General features: G+C 38.3%; 1 protein-coding gene and 1 long non-coding RNA gene across 6 annotated transcripts in view; one reads left to right on the top strand and one right to left on the bottom strand.

Annotated features, from left to right (window-relative positions):
* Positions 1-26,654, bottom strand: part of MID1 (midline 1) — a 459,261-nt gene that overhangs the window by 34,382 nt on the left and 398,225 nt on the right. For all 5 annotated transcript variants that reach the window (XM_069066924.1, XM_069066926.1, XM_069066927.1 and 2 more), the window contains exons 4-6: positions 17,250-17,357; positions 12,544-12,692; positions 5,459-5,586 (exon numbers count right to left, since the gene is read on the bottom strand). In XM_069066924.1, the coding sequence (XP_068923025.1) occupies positions 5,459-5,586; positions 12,544-12,692; positions 17,250-17,357 (385 nt within the window). The remainder of the gene's footprint in view (positions 1-5,458; positions 5,587-12,543; positions 12,693-17,249; positions 17,358-26,654) is intronic.
* On the top strand, positions 19,578-21,329 carry LOC138145265 (uncharacterized). The gene is made up of 2 exons (XR_011164164.1): positions 19,578-19,914; positions 19,960-21,329. It is a non-coding gene; the product is annotated as an uncharacterized lncRNA (long non-coding RNA).

Here is a 26,654-nt window from a genome sequence, read left to right as displayed (position 1 = left end):
GAACTTGTTTTTAAAAAATATTTTGGTAACTGTATTTAAATATAACTGCTTTTTTTTGGTAATTTTATGTATTCTATTTTATGCATTTAAAAACATTCTGAGAAAGGATCTATAGACTTTACCAGACTGCTAAAGGTATCTATAACACAAAAGAGATTAAGATACAAAGAGGCTAGATTTAAGACTGGGCTTGATAAATACTTAGGAAAAGGCTAATGATACCTGATCACCTCAGAGCTTTTTGTAAAGTTCTATTGGAGGCCAAAATGCTTATGAGAACTTTATAATAAATAGGGCCAAGGAATTCTACTCGGATCAAAGGTACTCAAGTTTTAAGTGCAAAATTCATAAAGTGTTCTATCAGGTATGATTTTAAATTATCCATTAGGTGAAAGATGCAAATCCAATATTCATCACAGTGAGATACTTTATATTGGACTATAAATCAAGGAATCCACTGAAGAAATGCCAGGTGCAATATGGAATTTGTTAATTATTTTCTTGGTCTCTTTAGGTATGGGAACAGAATAACACACACACACACACACACACACACACACACACTTTCTTACGTTAATTCTACCCTCACTTTAAATCATTCACCAACTCATTCTTATATCAACAATTAAAAACATTTTCTCCATTTTGCAAAAATATATACAGATGCATATATGTATTTATAGATGCATCAATATCTATAAATATATAACTGAGCACAAAGAAACATTATCCTCAAAATAGAAAGTACTGTGTGACACATGGTAACAGCAACAACCAAGGAAAGAATGTCACCTTTCTGGTTTATTAACATGATATGTCACTTTGAGGCAAGTCACAAGTTAAAATAATAGCTTTTCCCTTTCAGAGAAAGGCATGCTGGCTGTCATTAGATGTTACAACTTTTCTCTTATCATAGGATTTGGGAAGAAAGCACTTTGTCAACTGTCAAGCACTATGTGAAAATTTAAGTTCTTATTCTTGATTGGAAACCATTCAACAGGTAAGGACTGTGTCGTTTTGAAAAATTGTTAGATATTTCCCAATTAATAAGATGAGTTATCATGAAGCCAATTTCAGTGTATAATGATGTAGTGCTAGAGAAGCCATCTTTGCCCCTTTTGCTAAGAGGACACATGGAACAGTAGCAAACAGTGTATAAACACTTCATTTCCGGCTCACACATGTCTGATAAACTATTTGGACTTGGCAGCTTCATTCCAACACTGTATGTTGCAAGGAAGGTCTATGTTATGTCTAGAAATAAACCAAATGTCCATCTGGAATTGATGGCTAACAAGGTGGAATTGATGGGGAAAGAGTTCTTTAATAGGTATCCAGATGTACACATTAGTATGGCATAAACACCAATCATAGTGAATGGAAACATGACTGGGAACATTGATCTCAGACAGACACATCAAACACGTGCCAAGCCAAGAGGATAATCTATGGTTACAGTGACCATATTTTCCAAACCCCAAATTGAAATACATGGTCTAGTAAGGAAAGTTCTTTATGCTAAGCCTTGGTAATAGTACACTTTCCTTGAAATAGCACCCTGCCAGCACATACTGTTGCTGTCTATAGGAGGTGGTTTGTGCAGCTATTGGGGGATAAACCAATTTGTTATTTTTCATATCTAACACTTTTTATTATTTTAAAAAGATATTAGATTTAAGCCCTCAGTATAGAAATGGTATTAAGTCGCTGTAGGAAGGAAAAAAATCCTAACACTGGTTTGGGCTGCAACTGGGAGTGATGCAGGCATCATGTTTAGGATCTCTGTTCTAGGTGTTTCCAGAATATTTCCTGTCTATCCATGCTTCTTCCATCTTTTACTGGTGAAATTTATTTTTGGGACTCAAGTGCAAACCTTGACATTTATCTCTATTGAATTTCATCTTATTAGATTCATCCCAATGATACAGATGATGAAGATCCTCTTGGATTCCCATTGTCACCCAGAAGAGTAACTAGCCCAGACAGCTTTGTGTCATCTGCAGATTGGCAAAATATGTAATTTCTGCCGTAATCCAAGTTATTAAAAATATTAAACATCACAGGGTCAACCAAAGAGCCTTGGGGTACCACCAGTGGAGATTTTCTGTCTTATTGACATTGAACCATTAAATAACCACTCTTTGAGCCCAGCTAGCCAACTAGCTCTGAAACCATCTAATTGTAACCATAACTCTTCATCTTCTTTGTAAAAATAATGAGCCCTTTTATAAAAGCTCTGCTAAAATCAAGGAAAATGACACCTGCAACATTTCCTTTATCTACCTGTTTGGCAATCCTATCAGAAAAGGAGATGAAGTTAGTCTGGCACAACCTGTTCTCGTTAGAGTCACTTTTGACTTCCTTTTCCTTCATTTTCCACATCCATTTGATTGCTAAGCCCTGTCAATAAAACAGGCATAATGTCTTTTATATGTGTTTCCTCTTTGCCATTTCATTCCAACTGCCCCCATTCTATTTCAAAGCTTGATTCTTCCAAATGATTCAAAACCTGGATTATCAAAAAATAATCCACCCTTTTAGCAATTTTTCCATGCTTTTCCAATCCATCCCTTTTACAACTAACTTTCCTAATATACAGGCCAGATCATGTCCCTTCTTGCTCAAAGATATTCAGTGTTCTTGTATACAAGTTAAAATAGACATTCTTAAGGATGACAGTAATGGCCTCCTACAATCTAGCTCTAACTTGCCTTTCCAACCTCAACTGAGCTGAAGGAAGCAAGATAAAATTTAATACAGATGAAAATAAAGCCTTACACTTCAGTTTAAAAAAAAATAAAAGAGAGACATTAGCCAGAAGAAGAAATGACTTAATGGGATATGATGGGATTCTTCAAATACTACAAGGGTTGAAACATGCATGAGATAGTAACCTCATTCTGCTTGACTCTAGAAACAGGAAAAAAAAACTTCCTAAAAATTAGAGCTGATAAAAAAAAAAAAAAAACGGAATGAGCTTCTTTTAGCTGAATTGACTTTACTGGAGATTTTCAAGGGCGGGCTAGATGACCCCTTCTTGAACATACTGTAGACAGGAGTCATGTTGCTAGATTGGTTTCTGAGGCCCTGGTCAATATTTATGACTTAGGATTCTATTTTACCATTTCTCTTCTTATACTCAAATCCATGGGAAAAAAACAAAAAACAAAAAACAAAAACAACTCCTAGCCCCTCACAGCTCCCTTTCCCACTGACCTTTGTAGATGTGTGTGTGTGTGTGTGTGTGTGTGTGTGTGTGTGTGTGTGTGTGAGGGGAGGGGTGGTTTCCAGAAGATTTAAATGTTCTACACTTAACATCTTTCTCTGCTTGTTGCCATCCTTTCTTTCCTTCAAGGCCTACAACAGTTACTATCTTCTCTCTGAAAGCAGAAAATGATCTCTCCTTTCTTGAATTTCTGTAGCTGTCTGACCAAGGGACCTATCACTTTCTACTTTCCATAAAAGTTTAATAATCCATATTCTCCTACTTGACTATAAACTCCTTGAGGGTAGGGGTGATATAATTTTCATGATTATATTGCTAAGGTCTAGCAGTTTCTTGTACATGGTAGGTATCTAATAAATGTTTCTTGACTTGAAACACAAGTAGCATGGTATAGTGGAAACAGTAATGACTTTGAAATCAGGGAATCTGGGTTGAAATCCTGCCTCTCACTTTTACTGTATGACCTTAGACAAGTCATTTGTTAAATAAAGGTGTTCATCTGAGGTGCCTTCCAACTCTAAATCTGGGGCACTGTGAAATAAAGCAAATACTTATGCATACCTCTGTGAACCTCCTCATAGGAGAAAAGTGGGTCTTTTCTAAAAGGAATTTGCTAGTAAAATAACAGATTGCCAATTCTGCTGGTAAATGGCTTTACTTACATTGTTCAAGAGAGAAAAAGAAGCATTAAGTGTATGACAAAAAAAGGTGCTTGTTATAAAAGGAAGTAAACAAGCATTTGTTAAGGGCCTACTACGGACCAGGCATTGTGCCAAGTTCTTTGCAAGTACCTTGTTTAACCCTCACAACAACCAACCCACGAAAGTAGGCATATTAATATCCTTATTTTACAGTTGAGGAAACTGGTACAGATAAAGGTTAGAGTATTTTGCCCAGGGTCATATAGCTAGCAAGTATCTGAGGTCACATTTGAACTCAGGTCTTCCTGACTCCAGGCCCAATACGCTTTATTCACTGAGTCACCTACATGTCTCATACAATCTCAATGAATCCAAACATGATTTCTACTAAATTTACTAAAAGTCTTCATATGAAGTTTTGAAACAAGGTGAGATTTCTGGTTTGTTTGGTTTTTTTTTTTTTTTTGGAAGGGAGAAGGCAGGGCACTTGGGGTTAAGTGACTTGCCCAAGGTCACTGTAATGAGAATGGGAATTTGAAGATATTCCCTGCCCCTTAATAAACTTAGGGGGAAGTTTGAAGACCTCCCCCGCTTTGAAAGTAAACTATGCCCTCCAATAGACTGAATGTAATCACATGGAGCCTGTGATGGAGGGAATTTGCTAAAGGGTGCAGCAGAGCCCACAAGAAGCTTCCCTGCTGTGAAGATAAACTCTGCCCCGATAGGCTGAATGTACTCACATGGGGCCTGTGGTGAGAGAAGTTTGCTGAAGGGAAGCAGAGTCCACGGGAAGCTGGTCAGAGCTAGGAAGATGGTGGTGGGGAAAGAATGCTCAGGCAAGGAGTCAGAGAGGCTCATGAGTAGATATTGATCTTGTATTGGTTTGTGGGAAGGCTGAAGGATGTTGTGGCTCTCAATGTTATTATGGCTTCTGAATATCTTTGGTCCGATGATGGAATTAGCTTACTGGTTTTGGGATTTGGTTTTCTGGGGGTCTAAATAAATGCTTCAGTTCTGTCCTCTACCTGGAGAATCTGGTATATTTTGCTATTGAACATCATGCGATATTTATAATCATGGTCTTTATTGTGATTGTGGGTGCTGTAAATATTGCATTGGTGCTACAGTCACACATCTAGTAAGTGTCAAGTGTCTGAGGTCGGATTTTAACTCAGGTCATCCTGACTCCAGGGTAGATGCTCTATTCACTGTGCCACCCAGGTGCCCAAACAAGGTGGGATTTATGATCATCAGAATCATTCTTTCCATTTGACTAAATGTAGCTTACCTCAAGCCTTCATAAAGATGATCTGACCAGCATATCAAGATATATTTATTTCCTTATTGCTTTTGGCTGGGGATAGAGGCAGTGTGTATATGAGATGAGAATTCTCTCTGCTTAATATTGAGGTGTCTTCTTTTCCCCCAGCCCTAATTTAGACCCACTTCCTTGGGAATAAAACATTCATACACATCATGGCTGGAGGAAGTTTGAACTTTCTTTCTAATCCAGAGGTCTACTAGAATATTTGGGGAGAAAAATAAAATCAAAGAGTAAAGATGTGCAAAGAGAGAAAAAAAAATACAATACCTGTAAGGTAATCCAGACATTCTAGTAATTTCTTCTCTCTGGAAAAATCTAATGCGAAGGTATCAAAAGTGTCATTGAGGTTAATTTCAGGAATTAGAACCTGGGAGGATGCAGTTGCCATGGAGACCCTATGATAAAAGGAAAAGTTTTCAAAAACTTAGATAACTTTCATATTCCTTCCTTAGAATACTCTCTCTCTCTCTCTCTTTCTCTCTCTCTCTCTCTCTCTCTCTCTCTCTCTCTCTTTCTCTCTCTCTCTGTCTGTCTCTCTCTCACTCTCTGTCTCTCTCTCACTCTCTGTCTGTCTCTGTCTCTGTCTCTCTCTCTCTCACACACACACACACACTATAGCCAAAGGAGAATATACTTCAATATTTTAGAAATCTGTATTAGCATATTTAGTAACTCAGAATGGTACATAATGCTTTTATCCTTTAACTTGAAACAAAAGAGTTCAAGCATTAAATTTCTCTTCTCTACTTCCTCCCTTTTCCTTCTTTGAGAGAAAGGAATGGAATCCCCACCCCCACCCCCTTTGCTGCTAAATAGCAAAGTTCCCTTTGGAAGCTAAAGAATATTCATATTTTATGCTGCTCTGTATTTAACAGCTTGGCACTGTCAAAGGCAGCCCCAGTCAGAAGCTTATTGCTCGAGGCATTCTTTCACACATCTGTCTGAAAAACTGTTGGATTCAGTCTCCAGAAGTTCTCTACTTCAAAAGAAATTCATCAAAATGTGAAATCCATAAAGGACAAAATAAGGATTTTTAAAAGCTCACAGATATTGAGCCAATCACTTGCCTGGTTGTAAAAAGTGACCATTTTCTGAATTTAAACAAAAAAACTAATTATTACTCAGTTCACTCCTTTCAGCATGGGATTCTTTTTCATTCACTCACTGCATAAACCATGGGATATATGCATGAGCTTTCTCCAAAATTCTCCTTATAGATGCACATTTTTTCTTCCCTACACATTGAGGCTTCACTTAAAAGACTGAAACACAAACTATTTCTATAAATTGGCCTATTTGGATATACTCTAGAGATGTGCAGTGATCAATCAATCATTACTGATAATGTGCCAAATACAATACTAAGCATCAGGAAGCCAGAGACAAAAATGAGAGTCCCTGCTTTCAAGAAGACATTCTAGGCCATTTGAATAAATACACTGGAATGTTTCATTAATACACAACACTAGCTGCAACAAACATATTAGTGATTTCCTCAAGAAAAGGACCATGACACATTGGACATTCTGCACTTCTCAAACTCTCTTGGCCTTGTCATCTTTTATCTTTTAAAAATTCAAGATATGAGCTTCAATAATTTATTATTCATGTGTTGGGAATTTCAGCACTGGAATAGAACTCAAATTGCTTAGTTCAAATCAGTGATTTTACAGATGAGGAAACTGCGTGAGGCAAATGGGTTAAATGACTTGTCAAAGGTCACACAGGTAGGTATTTAGAGAAGATCAGGAAGGAACTGAGGCAGATAGGGTTAAGTGACTTGCCCAGGGTCACACAGCTAGTAAGTATTGGGGGTCAGATTTGAACTCAGGAAGAAGAGTCTTCCTAACTTCAGGACTTCTATTCACTGTGCCACCTGCATGCCCTTAGTAAATGGTAGAGGAGGGATTTGAGTCCCAGACTAGTATTCCTTCTACTGTACCTTCTTGCTACTAGATAATCTGACATTCTATGCTTTTATTCCCAACAGGTCACATTATACACACACACACACATATGTATATATATATATATTATATATATAATATATATATATAATTATTGGTCTCTCTCTCTTTATATATATATACATGTACATATATAAATTCATCAATAGGCCTGCTGCCTAACCTCTAAGTGCAAAAACAAAGTGGAAAATTCAAAGATTTCATGCAGATCTGTGGCATGGATCAGTACAGAAATGTTATTGGGGGCAGCCAGGTGGCTCAGTGAGTAAGAGCACCGGCTCCAGTGTCGGGATGACCTGGGGTTCAAATCTGGGCTCTGATCCTTAGCACCACACCCAGAAATAACTGGCCGTGTAACCTTGAGCAAGTTACTTAACCCTGATTGCTTTAAAAAAAAAAGAAATGTTATTGGACCTTTTGAATTACTTAGAGATTTAAGAAGAAAAAAGACTGGTTCTATTACATTAAACATATACAACAGGGAGTATTTTGCTGGGAAAATGTGAAATTCACAGCATAACCTCCAACACACCATTTTTGTCTATCTGGGCACACACGGATGTGGCACGTGGCAAGCCAGAACATTTGGTTGCCCCTCCCAACCACTTCTGAAAGCAGATTCCTGGAGACCTGTTTGTTCTAAACTCATTTTCTCAGTGTCCCTGTCTCTGTCTCTGTCTCTGGAGTAGTCATGGAATAACCATAAACATGAGTGAACTCGGTTCTGCGACTCTTCCTATCAAAAAAATACTTGCTTTCTGATAAGAGATTTCTAGCAACCTTTAGGAGGATAGGCCACAGAAAGGAAAGAATTCCCAAGATAGAAAACTCATGAAAGGGGTAGCTGAGTTTTACTCCTGCTTTTGACACCTACTCATTGTTCCAATGTAGGAAAGATGCCTATCTCTGGCTAGGATTTCAAATCTTCTCCTGAAGTGACAAGCTAAGGAAATGCTGCCAAAGTCAACATTGCAGGGCATATTTTTATTTCCTAAATCCTCATTGCCAATTCCTTTCCCTTTCAGATAACTTGTCAAAATCCATCAAACCTTTGACTACTATCTAGCTTTCAAAATTTTATTCTTTGTTATTTTTCCTTTAGGTCAAGTATTTCCTAATATCTTGGGGCATCTAAAGACATATATTTTTTTCCCCTCTGTATTTGATAGTGTATACTAGGAAACGGCATTGCAACAAATTGATCCCTAGAACAGTAATGGTAGGTTTTTAAGGCTTTCCAGGCAGGTATATCTTCCCACTTCTATCTAAAATAATAGAAACTTAAAGTTAAGAAGGACCTGAGAGATTATTTATTTTTTTACAAGGATTCTTAAAGTGAGGTCTGTCAACTTAAAAAAAAAATATTTTGGTTACTATTTTAATATAATTAATATCTTTGTAATTTTACGGATTTCTTTTAAGCACTTGAAAACATTCTGAGAGGGGGTTTATAGACTTCACCAGATTGCCAGAGTGGTCCATGATACAAAAATATTAAGAATACCAGTTCTGGTTCAATCCCAGAATTTCTCAAATCATGTTCTACAGCAGTGGTATCAAACTCAAATAGAAACAGATCCCTAGAAGCTATGATGCTGAATTAGAAAACCACAAATCACCATTATCAATGTTGTATTGTGATTTTTAACAATTTTGTTAAACATTTCCCGATTACATTTTAATTTGATTAGGAGTATTGGCAGGTTTGAATCTGATACTTCTATTTTACAGAACCCTGGAGTACCAGGAAGAAAAAAAAAAGTGTAAGTGAATAAGTACAAAAATCAAACCCATCTACTTTGCTCTTAGTGTCTGCTGCAGTTAGTGTATGTTTTAAGCTTAAGTGGAGAACACTGAAGAATGGTTGACAATCATATAACAAAAGTGACATCTTACCAGTCTTAGAATCAATCACCTAATGTGCCTGATGATAATAATATGTAGCATAGAATTTGCAGATTCATTTGTCTTGGCAAGGAAGATGTGAAAGAATAACTTTCTATTTATATTCTTAATTTATGTTTTTACTATAAATATGTTTTGGTACTAATTCCCAATTGGCTAACTTAGCCAAATAAAAATATGAAGAGAAAAGAATGAATGCAAAAGTACTAATAATCGAGTCTGAAGATGAAAAAAAATCCACAAACCAAACTTGAATACTAAATCCTAAATACAGAAAAACTACAAATTTGGTGATAGTTATACACAATTTCAAGTGAAAATGTGTTGAGCTGTCATAATAATCCCAAAGACTGGGTTATCTGGGGGGGCAGGGGGAGAGGAAATGAAAATTATTATGAGGCATCTCACAAGATTATTAATTATTGATTATAAAATACTTATTGAAAGCAAAAGGTTGCATCCTCCTCATTAAATAGTTTGCAATACGCTTATTTTCAGGACTATCACTGATCTGAAAATATAAGATTTTTAAAAATTGCTTAATGTTATGCAGTCTGTATTTCAGTTCTTACAGTGGTGGTGAAGTTACTGCCAGTGGGATATCCCACGCTGGGGAAGCTATACATGTAGGGAATTTGGAATCAGCTTCTACCCATTTGTGACATTTACCCATTTGATCTGGTTTTGTCTTTTGGAGCCACACAGGCTAAATCTACCAGTTTTCTCTCATATGACAATCACTCAATTATTTGAAAATACTTATTTGGCTTCCCTAGGTCTTTTTTTTTTCCAAACTAAATATAATCAGATTCTTTAACCAATCATCATACAATATGGTTTTGGGTCTCCTCTGGACACATTCTGCTTTGTCAATGTCTCTATAAAATGTGCTCAGAAGTGTTTAAAATACTCCAACACAGATGATATCAGGTCCTTGTTCTGGACACCATGATTTTATTATTTAGAATAAGCCATTTTGGTAATCATACTTTTAACTCATCATGTGTTCAAACTTTGAAAGGGCCTAGCTTTAGATCAACAAAATTTGATAAATTGTTCCTTGAAGGTATTAGTTATGTTGTATTTATCTTTGTATCTCTTCCTACACCATGCAAGGTGCACTTTGCATTAGACATACTTGAGTATATGTGTTATCCCTCTCTCATTAGATTGAAATCTCCTTGAGGGAGATTATGGCTTCCTCAAGCCTGACTATGACATTTTTCAGCTCTATACCCCTTTCCACTAGCATGGATCCTTGTATAGGGTAAGCACCTTAACAACATTTGATGCATTTAATCTGTTCAATAACTCTTTCTCTCTCTCTCTTACTCCTCCTCTCCATTTACACTTCTCTCAATGTGTGTGTATATATATGTGTGTGTATGTGCATATATGAACATTTACATAGGTGTACACACATATACATACATGTTGGGGGGAGGGAGGGAGGGAGAGAGAGATTGAGAATATAGTTCACAATGCCAAAAGCACTTTTTGGGGTGTTCACAAGTATGTATTATCTCAAAGTCTGAAACCTTTTTCTTGGACTGCCAAGTGATGAAGAGAAAGCTCTTAACTGTCCATATGGAGAAACCCAAGACAGAGATTAAATGAGAGGAGACAGACAGAAAGATAAAGCAGAAAGGAGGGTCCAAGAGACATATGGAGACAGAGAAAGGTAGACAGAAAGAAGTCCAAGGGCCAAAAGAAATGCTGAAATACAGAATCAGAGAAAGAGCTCAAGGAAAAATTAAGAGACAGAGAAGGACAGATAGCAATAGAGAGAGAAAAAGAGATTTAGAAAAAGAGACAGACTCTTATCAGCTCTTTATAAGCTCAATATTCTGGGGCAAAAAAAAAAATCCTCCAGTACGTACACAACTGTGAAGTATGCAGTATGCATCACTAGTGGAATGAAATTGTTGTGTCCCTATTTGGTAAAACAAAACAAAACAAAACAAAAAGATGGTTGCATGGAGGACAGGCCTTGATCTATACATGTAGGGGATGCTTTCACTGTCCCACAGATGTACATTTTTCTATTTGTATTCTCCTCTCTACCACCCTGCCCCCCACCTTAACTCCCAATTGCATTGAGACCTGTTCTTGCAGGACTGCTGAATTCCCTTCTTTTAGGCAAAGCAAGTTGTACACAGAATACTAAATCTTTCTTTTTTTTTTTGGTGGCAGGGGGCGGGTGGTGGTGGGAGAGATTGCAAAAAAAAAATGAAAGCCATAATATTCACTTCATAGGAGTGTTTTGCAATTTATAGCTGGAAAAGTACTCAGAGATTTCAGTTTGAAATGCATGACGTAAGTGTAAACTAGTCCTACTTGAGTTTACTGTACAGGATCCTTATTGGAGTACTGTTTCCAGTTTTGAACTTTAAGATGGATATAGTAAAATTGGAGAAGGTCCAGAGGAGAGCAATGAAAATGATTAAATGTTTGGGAAAATAGGACCCCGGAGAAAAGGAATTGGGTTTATTTAAACTGGAGAAGAGCAAGCCTCAAAAATATGAAGTGAAGGATAACCAGCTATTGTCCATATTCTCTGGAAATGGACCAAGAACAAATGTGCTTAATTAAGAGCAGGAGGGATTTGGGGTAGATATAAAGAAGAACTTTCCCCCCCCCCTCTGGTCAATGAAGAATCTTTTACAGATCAGTCTCTTGAGATAGCCATGAAAAAATGCTCTTATGATCCTGCTTTTAAAAATTCCAAGTTGGCAAGTTAGACAAATAGTTTTCTGGAATTAGGTGAACTCGGTCAGGCCTCCCAATTGTCCGATTTGATGATGTCTTTGGGAAAAAAAGACATGTCCCAGGGATCCTGTGAGGCTAAATCAAAGGCTCATATCAGCATTGATGGTGAGGTCATTGACATAATCCAAGACTTTCAGGCACCTTATAGAGGGAGGGCCTTTATTTTATAAAGAAATGGTTAGTTAATGGAGCTTTTTTTACTTCTTTTAGGGCCAGCTCTAGTCTAAACCTCTGCAACCAATAATAAAACAAATTGCATTCAACAGAAATACTAACAGCTGGTGTGTGTGTGTGTGTAAAAACCAAGCACCAAATAGAAAACAAAATTCTCCTCCTTACTCCCTCTTATTTTTGGTGTTTGAATCTTTTTTTTTTTCTGTGAATAGGATTGGCTCTGAAGTTCAAAATATGTAACATTTTTGTTCATCACAAGATTTTTCTAACATGGTCTTATTGTATTTCTACCTAGGTGACTCCAGTCCCATAAGGTGAGCACCTCATGACTATTACTGAAAGGCCTTTGACATTTCAAAGCAAACATCTATGGTCTTGAACAAAGCCATTTCAAACCTCTCTTCTCCCCAGTTCGCAGCACGTGAATCTAAACAAAAGGCAAGGAAAGGGCATCAAGAGCCCACTGACTGCCCTGAGAGAGAATTGTCACCTGTATGCACAGTCAGGGAGTTTCCCAGGTGTCTAACTATCATTTACCTTTCAGTGATATTTTTAGCTGTCTGTAAGAATCGGGCATGATCATTCTCCTTCAGGGACTGTTCAGCTTGGGAGATGAGTGATGTAGAGCGTTCAATGCACTGTTTGCAGTTTGCAATCTGCTGGGCCAGTTTTCGAAGTCTTACCACCTTGAATGGACAGAGGAAGAGAGAGAGAAAATTAAAATCAAAACTGTGTGCTACACCTGGCTACACACCCCTTTTATTTTCCTGGATAGAGTTCTGCTAATATGTTGGGTAAAGGAAACTCTTAATTTTGAATCGCTTCCCTGATATTAAAAAAAGATGTGGCCCATTTGCAAATAAGAAAGGGTGCCAGACTGCTTTAGCTTTCCATCAAGTCATTTGGTAACCTCTGGACACTTACTTATAAGTAGTCTCTACCTATGTTTTTTCAGCTGAACTATGAAGATAACACATCTTTGGTAGGTGTGATTTTAAGGTTAAAGAGGAAAAAAAATTCAAAAAGCTCTTTGAGATCCTGAGGTGAAAGTTGCTAGAAAAGCATTAAGTATTATTATTTCCTCTCAAATATGTAAAGTCCATGTGTTAATTAACAAAATGGGAGTGTTTCTTTCCACTGATTAATTTTTTCCAAGCTGAGAACATCAGGGAGCGCCAACACAAGCACAGCTGGTTCATTTCCCCTCACGCGGGACGTCATTTCCTGGCACTTTGTGCTTTCATGATAACCAAGGACTATTTTGATAAGCATTTCCCTGCAATGATGAAAATGCACATTTGTTTCACAACCTTAGTGCCATATCCCTACCTTTTATTCCTTGGAAATGACCCCAGAATATTCTTGGCAAAAAAACATTGCTACAATCCAAGATAAAACCAAGGAAACACACTTGCCTTTAACCTTTGGTGCTTAAGCTATCCAGGGAGGTGTTTTTTTTTTTTTTTTTCTGACTAAAACCTGAGTTAAAAATAGACAACTAATTGGCATTGAAATATGCCTAGGACCCGGATCTACATATTAGAGGTCTTGGCAGGTCTAGAGATAATATTGAAATGGAAAATAGGACAAGGGGAAAGAATATGGAGGAGGCCACTTAATCTCTCTTCCAGAAAAAACTGGCTCAGGCTTCCTCCAAAATTCTTTTAACCTCTACAAATTCTTCCTTACTCCATGTCATCTTCTCACCCTCACCTAATTTCTAATAGAAGAAAAATAGAGCAGGAAAACTGTATCTTTAAATCTTGGAGGAACATCAAGACCTAGTTACATATTACAGCAAATAAGGAAATGAATGCTCAGTTAATAAGAAGAAACAACATTTTGGTCTAAAGATAAAACAAAAATCCTTAAAATGAAGATCTTAATGGATTTTTCTGTATAAGGATAGGATGATGCTGAGCATGAGGGTGGGCATGAAATAGAGGCTCAAAAAGGCTTACTGAATTGACTTGAGTTTAGCTTCTATCATTCCCTACAGCTCAGGGGGGCGGCCCATCTTAGGTAACCCAACATCCATTATTCCGAACACATTTTTTATCCTTATAAGATAGGCTGCCATTTTATTCAACCAATGAACTGGGTAAATTGATTGAGATAAATTCCTGATAGTAATAAAGGATAATGATTCCTTATATTATGTGAAGGATGCTCAGAAATCTTTTAAGAGGCATCAGTTGATAAGACATATGTTTCACCATAACTTTTCCAGGAAAAATTGGCAAAACCTCGTAAGGCCGGGATTCACCATTACCGAGATAATTTTGTGTCAATACCTCTTTCTTCTTACAAACAATAATGTCTTTTATTAATGACATTGGGCAGACCGTGAATAAGACATGCACACACTCCATATTGGCCTTCCTTAAAAACACACGATTCTGTATCTTTCATCAGATCAGTGAGAGTTATGATGCCTCAGGGAGAAGAGAGACCCAAATCTTGGGCAAGTTGAAGTGAGCAAAATTTAAGAGATTCTTCTTGAAATATCATAGGATTGTTCTTCAGAGAGCAATTGGGGGACATGATCTTAAAATGAAGAGGCAGAATGTCAGGATAATGTACTACATGCTGTCCTCAAGGGTATAATTTTTCCTAGTCAGATCATGAACATTTTGCAAATAGCTCTCTTTCATTAGACAACCAAAATGTTTATATTTATATAGCTCATATGCACACTATGCACACACATACACATATCCACACGCAATGCATATGCTTATCTGTGCACACACATGCATATTTACATATACACATATCGATGTGTGACTACTTTGCTATAGGAACAATTTTATTTTATAACCTTAAGACACAAAGTAAAATCTTTAATATGTGTCTATATTTCATAAACTATTATTCACTTTTTTTCTTCAGGAAGTACCTCCTTCACGACCTCTTAAAATTTCTCTATGACTATCATGGAAATATTTTATCTGTATAATATATATATATTTTTAAAAAACCCATCCCAACTCTCATCTGTGTGCCATAGGAAACTTAATTCATGCAAACCATCTCCAAACACCATTGCACCCTCCCAAGATAAGCAAATATTTCAGTGGGTGATGTGGTATATGGAAATGGTGTTTCTCTAAAGTTTTGGATAAGCCCGAACAGCCAAACAGACATTTTTACTCAGATTTTCAACCTATACTTTCTCAACTGAACTGAATTTTGAAGACGCAGGACATAGCAAAACAAGTTAAGGCAAGGGACTGTTAGTTGAGGTCTTACTCATTAAGCCTGGAAATCAGAAGTAGGTTAGTCAGAATCTGGATTTCACCATCAACTTGTGATTTAGCTTTGTGCATGCTGACACAAAGGAATTAAACTGGTTTCCATGGACTGCATGACGTCTCCTCTCAGTTTCTCCATATCATCAATGATATTTACTCTAGGAATGCATATTAGATTAGATCTCAGTATGTGCAAAGAGAATTTAATCACACTGCCTCCTACTTATCTCACATCTTTTGAATTGGGCTCTCAGAGGCTGTGGTTTGTAATATAGAAGCCTTACTAGTAGTTATTAGAGCTGGTCCTTGGTAAAACTGCTGAAAAAAAATTAATTTCACATCTTTAATTCCATTCAATAAACTATGTGCCAGAAATTGCTAGCCATTGAGAATTCAAAGGCATTTGAAAGTCCCTGATCTCAAGGATTTTTTTTTTTTTTGCTTTTTGGAGGGGGGAGGGTAATTGGGGTTAAGTGACTTGCCCAAGGTCACACAGCTAGTAAGTGTTAAGTGTCTGAGGGCAAATTTGAACTCAGGTCCTCCTGACTCCAGGGCCAGCGTTCTCTTCACTGTGCCACCTAGCCGCCCCCGATCTCAAGGATCTTATCTTGAAGGTTCCAAACCAAGAAAGTGAAGAGGGAGTATATTCCAGAAATAAGGGCCACCCACATAAAGGCACTGAATATCATATGCCTCTCCCATTGTTGGTTTATTTCCACACTCACTCTAACTTGTGTATCCTTTCTACATGCTCCATCCCGTCTCCTGCCCCAACACGTCTACGTTGTATTTCTTTGTGCCCCTTTAAGAAGCAACGGGGACCATATCCCACATACAAACTCGTTACAAAAGGATGAAGCAATGCAGGTTTATGTGCAGCATAGCAAACTGCCAGTTAGTGATGCTATAATTCTCAGCTCTTGTCCAGACAAGGTTTCCTTGGTTTCTGACCACTCCAATTAAGATCAATAATTTGTTCAAAGTTATTACAGAGATGACATTTTGGAGGCATCATTGTTGCATTTGCATTAAAGTGATGCACCAGATCTGACAATTTGTGTACAGAAAAAGTAGCTTCTAAAGAAGTCAGCCATTGGCCATAGAGCAATTTCCACTTGGCGATAGTATCTTGACAATTTCATGAATTATTTAACCTACTAGTAACTTTTTAGCTCATTCTTCCTGCCACCATTTAACCTGTAGACATATACTTAGGTCATAGAGACAAGGCAATAAGGAACAAAGGACAAAACTAAAGAGTTCTTTTAGATAAAACAGAAAAGTTGGAAATAATTACTTTCTGAGCTGTGATCTCCTATCCCTCACAATGCATAATAGCAGACAGTAGATACTCAACAAGTATTTGGTGACTTAAATTTATTTAATTCAGAATACTTCGACAATTCAGGGCATCTGTCATCTAATCAGTGTAGATACTCCTTATACAAACTTAGACCATGATCTGTCTAATCCCTCTAATTTTGTCAATAAGCATTTATTAAGCACTTATTCTTTGCCAGTTTTGTGAAAATCTTTTCCATGGTACTTCAGAATAATGGTGTCTAATAGAGAAGGGCTTAAAAAAATACCATGATCAAAACTTTTACAAATTTCTTGGTTAACTGCTTTGACTTCAAAACTACATTTTAATGAAATGTATTTTTGTTGATTTTCAGTATTAAGTACTTTGGTAAGACATCATAGAGAAATTATTTAATTTTTTTATAAAGTATCCAACAGAAAAAGAAACATAAAACTCCTAAATATTTTGAAGTAATGATAAAAAGCAAAGAATGAAAACTGAATTTCATCAGAAGATTCTAAATTGAATTTGGGACAATATGCAATGGCTAGAGTTAATATATTAATTTAGGATAACTGATTTTTGTGAATAGCTTCTATAATAAAACTTTTGGGAGGGGGGTGGAGCAGAGGATGGGGAAGGGAGGATATTTGTCCAGTGGAAATATTCAATAAGAGAAATCTTACCTTCCCTTCTTTGATTTTGGTTCCAATAATTTGGCGTCTCTGTTGGATGATTTCAATGAGTAGGTCACATTCCTCCATTAGTTTGGTTTCTTGTCGTGATGCATTGACCTAGAGAATGAGTCACAATGGTCAGTGCACATCTGGCCTTTATTTTCAGTCAGTGCTTACTTTGGCTCTGTGCAATATGTTTTTGGTGGCAGAACATGCATCTGAAAAACTTCTTTAAACTTTAGCTTTCCTTCTTATAGGTTCTAACTTTGGGGAATTTTGGTTTTCTCTTGGCTTTCCTCTTTTTAAAAGTGTCTGAAATTGGAAACTAATAGAAATAAGGAGCTAATCTGAAGATTTCATTGTGGTTAGACTAGTGTGAATATTCTTTCAAATTTCCTCACATCATTCCAAAGAAATGTTTTTTAATTCTACAGTTTAGCCTCATAAATAAGAATTCAACTTAGGGGTTTAGAGGCAATGTTACATTATCATAAATGTCATTAACGCCCTCTTTACATACAAACCTTAATTAGTCTGATTTTCTGCCTCCCAGAGGCAACCTTAGTGTTATGGATGAAGAGCTGGTGTGGTCTTGAAGGCAGGAAGACCTAGGAGTTCAAGTCCCATCTTTAACATGTGTTGGTTGTGTTGCCCTGGGTAAGTCACTTTATCTCTCAATATTCTAGGCAATTCTCTAAGACTCTTGAGTTGCAGAGAGAGAGCTTTGGCTTTGGCCAAAGGAGGTTTCTCGCCAGGAAGATCACTCTAACAGTAAAATAATAGTTCCCTAACCCTGTATTGCAAATAGATCTTGTATTGGCTGAATTTTAAATCTGCTAAGCATATAATTTTTAAAAATAGGACTTGGCACATTTTTAACTACACAAAGTTCTAGATGGAAATCACATCATTCTTGTAAAAACATGGAGGGGGTGTCTATTAAAGCTCTGGTTTATACTTTAGAAAGTTTATTTTAATGAATCTTATTTTTATTGATGTCTTTTGTTCTGACATTATATTGATTTCTGAATATATCTTCCCCTCTCCCTTCCAATGAACTATTTCTTAGAACAGAAATTTTAAAAGAAAGATGACAAGAAAGCAGTTCAGGAAACCTAAATAATATCAACCATGATAGCTGGCAATTATTATATTATACAGTAACCATACAGTTATTTGTCTTATTCCACAACCACAGTTCCCCGCTGGGGGAAAATGGGGACATAAGAAGGTATATTTTCTCAACTATCCTTTCTTTACACTTTACTTTGGAGGCTTTCAGCTTTCATTAGCTTTTTTATCTAAGAGAACACATGTGAACTTTATAATCAGGTGACTATTAGTCACCATATTGGAAGAAACACTTAGAACATACTGTTTTCTTTCATGAAAGGATAGTTTTGATATTTTTGCTCACAGATAACAAGACAGAAAACACAGCTGCGAGACATGGAGATAACAATTCTAAATCACGCTATTTTGGCTCAAGCCCTGGATGAGCTTTCTTCCTTCAGCACTGACCTCCACACAATGAAGACTTATTGTAACCTTGGCAATTCTGGTGCATCTCTGGGAGGGCACATAGCCCAGCAATCAAGTTTTGATTTAGGATACTGCGTTTAAATTAGAATGATTTCGTTTTCTAAAAACTAAGTAAAACTAGACAGGGGAAAGAGGATGAAACTTGAGAATGTTTCGACTGCTGTTAAATTAAACTCTAGAATCTCTAAAATACCTTCAATTTCAGTCCTGTCATCAGGGAACAGAACTGATAGGGAGTAGGAAGGAGGCTGCCCTGAAGAGGGGACTTGTAAATACATCATTATCACTGAGAAGCAGTCTCCAGATGATTTGCACGTACTAAATCATGTAGCACTTTGGCTGACAACAAAACATGAATGAGAGAGGACATTCAATGGAGCCACGGTTTGGAACTTGTGTAGAATTTGGGGGTCAGTTTCTCTTAGCACTACTTCCACTTTTCAAAAATTCATTTCAACAAATATTTATGAAACATGCAAGATGAGAGGCCGTTTGTGTAGTGCCCAGAGAGCCACCTGGGTGTAAGTTCTACCTATGACACTGATTATGTGGTGGGAAGTTCCCACCCTCCTAGGGTCCTAGGCAAGGCTCTAAGTTACAGAGAAGGTGCCAGTCTGCACGTGTGGGGGATGTTTCTTTACATCAGATTTCTCTATACTGATGAAACTGTGACAGCTCTGAGGATCAGAGATGACACAAGACACAGTCCCTGCCTTCAGGGAGCTTACGATCAAATGGGGAAAAGGGGAGAAATGATCTGACTGGTACAAAAATAAGTATGATACAAGGTGTAGCAGCAAGCACCCCAAGTGTCCTCAGGGTTTGCAGCTACCACAGGTTCTTGGATCTGCTTTGTTAAAGGAAAGCAACTCAAAATGGGTTAACAAGCTTACTTTAATCAGTCAGACATATATCGTTTACCTTGTTCAGGAGAAAAGGTCAGCACCCTGAACCTCAAAGTATACAGGCATAATTATCAAGACAGAAACATCAAGTAGACAGATTTCCAAACTGTCCAACCATTACATCCGTACCCAGTCAACATCTGGGTTTCCACATCTGGGTTTTTCAAAGCCGGGGGACTCACTTTGAGAAGTGTTCTGTGATTTGATCTGAATTCTGGGAAGCCGTTGTTGAGAGTCCCCCGGCTTTGAAAAACCCAGATGTGAAAACCCAGATGTTGACTGGGTACGGATGTAATGGTTGGACAGTTTGGAAATCTGTCTACTTGATGTTTCTGTCTTGATAATTATGCCTGTATACTTTGAGGTTCAGGGTGCTGACCTTTTCTCCTGAACAAGGTAAACGATATATGTCTGACTGATTAAAGTAAGCTTGTTAACCCATTTTGAGTTGCTTTCCTTTAACAAAGCAGATCCAAGAACCTGTGGTAGCTGCAAACCCTGAGGACGCTTGGGGTGCTTGCTGCTACAAAATGGCGTCACGAACAGGATCTGCAGAGTAAAAGGAAAGTATGGGGGCTGGGATAATTGTTTGTTTCCCAGTTGTGGTAGCTGTGATTCTGTGGAGCTGTGGAGCCGGAGAGAAGAGTGGCCTGCATGCTGACTTCGCTGAGCTGAGAGCAGGAATGGTGAGCTGCCTGCATCGGGACCTGGGCAGAAGCCAGGAGCGGCTGCCGCCTGCGGGAGGAGAAGGAACCCAGGAGTTTGGAATTCAGCCACAGGCAAAGATAAGAACTGAGCAGCAAAGCAGGGGCACTGAGTGTGTTTCCTGGCTGCATCCCACAGTTTGGGACCCAGGGGGAGTATGGACTTGTGACTATGGTGGGTGGGATGAAGTGCCTTGGATCCCCAGGGACCCCACCTCGTTGGTTTTGTTGCCCAGCCCCCTCTCTGTACTTGGAAGCAGAGGCTGGAGCTGTGTGAGGGGAAGGACACTCCCCTCCCCCCAGAACTTTATTTGAACTCTTGTTTTGAACTGAAGTGATAATGCTATGTACTTGGTGTTTGTTTAAGGCCCAGTGTCCACTTTGGTAACTTGAGTTCTGTACTTTGAAAATGTGACCTAAGAGATGTTTAATGCTAATTCAAAAGTAAATTGTCTATGCTATGGGCATGAAAGATCTTGGGGCCGAATGTAATAAGAATGTAAATTTTAAAGATCTTCCCTGCCCCGTTGGACTTGCTGACGTAGGAGGAAGGGGCGGAGCAAGAGGAAGCTGAAGCCAAGCTAGCGTCCCTGCGGTGGCTGGCGGTGATGGTGACGGCGGCAGCAGCAGAGGCAGTGGCAGCGCGAAGCCCTTTTTGAGTTAGGACTGCTAAGGACTTTCTGCTAAGGACTCCTGCTGAGGACTGCCAGGGGCTGGAGCTGCTGGGAGCGTGCTTCCAGGACGCTGGGTGGTTGGTGTGAGTGGGGAGAGGAGGACCTTTGCCTGAGGTAGCCTGTTCTGTTTCAAAGGCTTGAAAATGTGGGTGCTTTCTACTTTATCTACCTGTGCCAATATCATCACTACTCTGATGGCTTTCACTTTCTGGTTTTGGGACTCAGTCTTTTGGTATCTTAATAAATTTTCTAGTTTATTTCCTCATATGGCAAACATGACGTATTTTGTAATGGATAATTATATCAGCATATTTGTAATCTCTATAGGCATTGTGAATATGGCATTGCTGATACACAAGGTAAAAATATAATAGAGAAAATGGAGAGATGAAAACCATGTGCTCTTTTAAAAAATGTCCTCTCAAGGCTTCAGAAACAAAGTTAGATGCCTATTTTAATTAGTTTTAATTATTTAAAATAAATTAATGTCACCATCAGTATTCTTCATATTTTCCATCTTATTGCCCTTGAATTGACTGTAATAGTGTGTCACTGTTAAAATAATAAGGTGAAAGATACTGAATCATATCCATAGTAATGATAACAATAATAACTAGAATGTTTATAATAACTAGACAATAACAGTAATAATAATAGCTACATATAATAGTAATAATATTAGCTAGAGGGTAATAATAATGATAGCTAGTGCTTTTAGGTTTACAAAGTGCATTATCTCACTTAGTCCTCACATAACCCTGGGAAGGAGGTACTATTCTTATCCTCATTCTACAGATGAGGAAACTGAGGCTAAGAAACATGAAGTGGGGGCGGCCAGGTAGCACAGCGAGTAAGAGCACCAGCTCCAGTGTTGAGAAGACCTGGAGATCGAATCCCGGGCTCAGACACTTAGCACCCACCCAGAAACACCTGGCCGTGTAACCTTGAGCAAGTTACTTAACCCCGATTGCTTAGGGGCAGCCAGGTGGCTCAGTGAGTAAGAGCACTGGCTCCAGTGTCGGGATGACCTGGATCAAATCTGGGCTCAGATACTCAGCACCACACCCAGAAATAAATGGCCGTGTAACCTTGAGCAAGTTACTTAACCCCGATTGCTTTAAAAAAAAAAAAAAAAAACGTTAAGTGGCTTGCCTAGAGTCATAAAGCAGGTAAGTAACTAGGGTAGGATTTGAATTGTCTAGCACAGAAGGAGGGAACCTGTGCCTTGAGGCCATGTGTAGCCCCCTAGGTCCTCAAGTGCAACCCTTTGACTGAATCTGGAATTCAGAGAACAATTCCTCTTAATGAAAGAATTAGACTAGACTTTAGCACTCTATTCACTGCCCTATCTGGTAGTCATTTTTTTCTAGATCATTTGAAAGCAGAAAGGGTGCTACAAAAAAGAGCCTGAAGACTTGGATTTGTAATGTTGGGCAAATCCTTATTCCCACTCCTCACTCCATTCTGAGTTTCAATTTCTTCTTTGTAAAATGAAGGGGATATTTGGACATGGCTAATTTAGGAACTTGTTTTGCTTCATATACATATTTGTTAACAAGGGTCATGTTTTCTTCCTCCCATCCACAGAATGGACAGGAAGGAGGTAATGAGAAGGAAGAAGAAAAAAAATGCTTTTTAATTGAAACATAAAGTTTAATTTAAAAAAATAATGAAAAGATTAGCTAGAAAATATTTGGTTCTGAATACTGTAATCAGTTTAAATCCCACACAGTAAGAGCCTGGGTCTTCACCTTGGCAATAGAATACTGTGGTAGTTTGGACCGGTTCTGGATAATCTTAAATTCCAAAGTCATCAGGACATGAGTCATTGTGCAATTAAATCAAAATGCCAATTTAAGTTATACCACTGGGCCCAATATGTCTTGAATTCTGGATATTCATTTATGGAATTTGTTGGGGAGTCTTTTTTTTTTTTCCGTGGGGTAGGTGTTGAGGAGAAGAGTCTGAACTTACAATCATTGTTTCAGGGATTCCCTCTACCTATTTAATCAGACAATTGCTCATAGCTTTATAGAGCTACTCAGGGCATTGAGAGTTCAAATGACTTGCCTAAGAGCCAATATTTATCAGTAGTTGGTCTTAAATGACCAACGTGGTCTTCCTGACCGTTAGACAGGCTTTTTAATCACTACACCATGCTGCCCCTCTGGCTGGGGCTACTCTTCCAAAAAGTTACTCATCAGTTATTATGCAATCCCAAATCAATTTTCAGAAATACGATATCATAGCTTTTCTCATAATATAGAAAATTTCAACCTTTGAAATATGAAATCCCCTAAATAGAAGGTAAATTCTCTGAAGGCAGAGATCAGTTCAGTCTTTTCTTTGTAATTGTTGTCCTAGAGCTCTGTCCTCAGGGTTCTGACCACAGGGCAGTAGCATGACCCACAATGGTACCATGGAAACTACACTCAGATATCCTCAAAGAACATCCCTTCTCTCCTCTGATTGTCCTTACTATGGATAAGAAAACCTTTTGTTAACTGTTAGGTAGATAGAGTTTTATTTTGTTCTAATCTCAGACCTAAGCTAACAACCCACCCTGAGCCAGGTCTACCTTAAAAAATTAAGTTCTTTTTTTATTTTATTTTATTTTCATTTTTCAAATTCTTTATTAACTTCTGATTTACATCATTAATTTCTGCCAGATTTTGAGTTGCAAATTTTCTCCCCATTTTCCCCCTACCGACTACCCCCAAATAGCAGTTCGACAGGATACCCCTCCTCCAATCTGCTCTCTCCCATATCTTCTCCCATACCCCCTTAGACTTTTCCAGTAGGGCATGGAGGATCTCTATACCCCAGTGTCTGTATATCTTCTTTCCCAATTACATGTAAAATAGTATTAATAATAGTATATATATGTATATATATACATATATATGTAATTTTAAACATTTGATTTTAAAACTTTGAATTGAAGATTCATTCCCTTCCTCCCTTGTCACCCACCCTTACTGGGAAGATAAGCAATTCAGTATAGATTGTACATGTGTAGCTATGCAAAACATTAACATAGTAGATATATTGTAAAAGACTGACTATATTTCCCTCCCTCCTATCCCACTACCCACTTGTTCTATTTTCTACTTTGATCCCATCCCTTTTCAAAAGTGGATGCTTCCAACTTCCCTCCCTCCCAGCCTGCCCTCCCTTCCATAATCCCCCCTCTCATCCCCTTCCCCCCTACTCTCTTGTAGGGTGAGATACCCTATTTAGTGTGCATTTCATTCCCTCCTCAAGCCAAATTCAGTGAGAATAAGGTTGACCCATTCCCTTTTGCCTTCCTATTCTCCTCCATTGTGACCATTTTCCCTTCCCTCTTCTAAATGAGATAGTTTACCCCAATTGTCTCTCCCCATCTCCTCTCATTAGATTCCTCTCACCTCTTAATTTCCCCTTTTAAGTATCATCCCTTCCTATTAAATTGTTCCTGTGCCCTCTATGTATACTTGTAAGCATATATACACACATTCCATATGTATTTATACACCTGTATACCCTCTGATATAGACATATATATATATATATATATATATATATATATATATATATATATATTCCCTTCAACTATTTTCATACTGAGAAAAGTTTCATCAGTTACAATTATTGTTTTTCCATGTAGTAATGTTAATAGTTCAACTTTGATCAGTGGCTTATGATTTCTTTTCCCTGTTTATCTTCTCAAATTTCTCTTGCTCCTTGTATCTGAATGTTAAATTTTCTGTTCAACTCTGGATTTTTCATCAAGAATGCTTGAAAGTCCTCTATTCCCCTGAATGACCATATTTTCCCCTAAAACATGATACTCAGTTTTGCTGGGTAGGTGACTCTTGGTTTTAATCCCAGCTCCTTTGCCCTCCAGAATATCCTATTCCAGGCCCTTTGATCCCTCTGTGTAGAAGCTGCCAGATCCAGAGTTATCCTGATTGTGTTTTCACAATATTCAAATTGTTTCTTCCTGTCTATTTGTAATATTCTCTCCTTGATCTGGGAATTTAGAAACCTGGCTATAATATTCCTAGGAGTTTTCTTTTTGGGATCTTTTTCAGGAGGTGATCGATGGATTCTTTCAACCTCTATTTTGCCTTCTGGTTCTAAAACATCAGGGCAATTTTCCTTGAGAATTTCTTGGAGGATAATTTCTAGGTTCTTTCCCTGACCATGGCTTTCAGGTAGTCCAATAATTTTTAAATTATCTCTCCTGGATCTATTTTCCAGGTCAGTGGTTTTTCCCACGAGATATTTCACATTGCCTTCTATTCTTTCATTTGTTTGGATCTGTTTAACATTATCTTGATTAAGGTCACTAGCTTCCCTTTGTTCCAATCTAAATCCAAGGGAACGGTTCTCCTCATTGAGCTTTTGAGATTCTTTTTCCATCTGGCAAATTCGACTTTTCAAGGCATTCCTCTCCTCATTGCCTTTTTGAGCCTCTTTTGCCATTTGAGTTAGTCTATTTTTTAAGGTGTTGTTTTCCTAAGTCAGGCTGTTGACTCTCATTTTGTAATTTTCTTGCATTGTTCTCATTTCTCTTCCCAATTTTTCTTCCACTTCTCTTATCTGCTTCTTAAGGTCCTCTATGGCCTGTGACCAGCTCTTATTTTTCTTGGAAGCTTTTGGTACAGGAGTTCTGACTTCACTGTCTTCCTCCTGTTTCATGCTTTGCTCCTTTTTGTCCCCAAAATAGGAGTCTAACATTGGATTCTTCTGTTTGCTTTGCTTCCTTTGTCTGGTCATGTCGACCCTCAGTCACTTGACCCCTGGGCTTTTTGCCACAGTAGGACTCTGCCACCAGACAGGGGAGCTTTCGTCCCAAATGCTGGGGTTTTCTCAGCTGCCAGAGGTATTAGTTGGGTGCCCTCTCTGAGGCCTCCACACACTCTGGCAAGATGGTCACACACCCCAGGACCTCCACCCTAGACTGCAATCCAGATCCAAGAAGTTTAAAGCAAGAGCGATTAGCCCTCAGACTGGTGCTTAGTCCCCCTACAGTCTGCAGGCCAAGAGCTGAAGCTGCCAAGTGGCACTGGCTGTGCTGGTCATCTCAGTGGCTTCTCACCCCAGGGGCAAAAGCCATGCACTCCCTCTTACTGGGTCCCAAAGTCCAGACTGCACTGACCTCTCACTTTGTCCTTAGCATCTATGTGTTGATGAATCTGGAAACGGCCACAGCTGCTGCTGATCTGGAGTCCCTCCAGCTGGTGGCTGCTCAGACCTGCCCTGGGGCTAAAACCTCTGGCTCATGCTGGCCTGGGCTCGGCCCCAAGAACGCTGAACTGGCTGATTCCTGCTGGCCTGCTGGGCTGTCCTCAGTGGGAGGTTAGCTTCTCTGTGTCATTTTGTGGGTTCTGCAGCTCCAGAGTTTGTTTAGAGTCCCCTTTTTACATGGATTGGGGAAGGTGCAAGCTGGAGCTCTGTGGAGGTCCTGCTTCTATTCTGCCATCTTGACTCCACCCCCAAGAACTTAAGTTCTTAAGAATTCTAGGTTCTTAATAAGTATTTATTAAACTAACTGTAATAAAAAATATTGTTCATGGGATTGAAGACTTGAAGCTTGGAGGGATT

This window comes from Petaurus breviceps, unplaced genomic scaffold (assembly GCF_028583685.1).
Source record: "Petaurus breviceps papuanus isolate PSGF00001 unplaced genomic scaffold, PetGlider_PUasm1.0 90731, whole genome shotgun sequence".
In the NCBI taxonomy this organism is placed as follows: Eukaryota; Metazoa; Chordata; class Mammalia; order Diprotodontia; family Petauridae; genus Petaurus; species Petaurus breviceps.
This window is presented reverse-complemented; position numbering and strand designations above follow the sequence as displayed.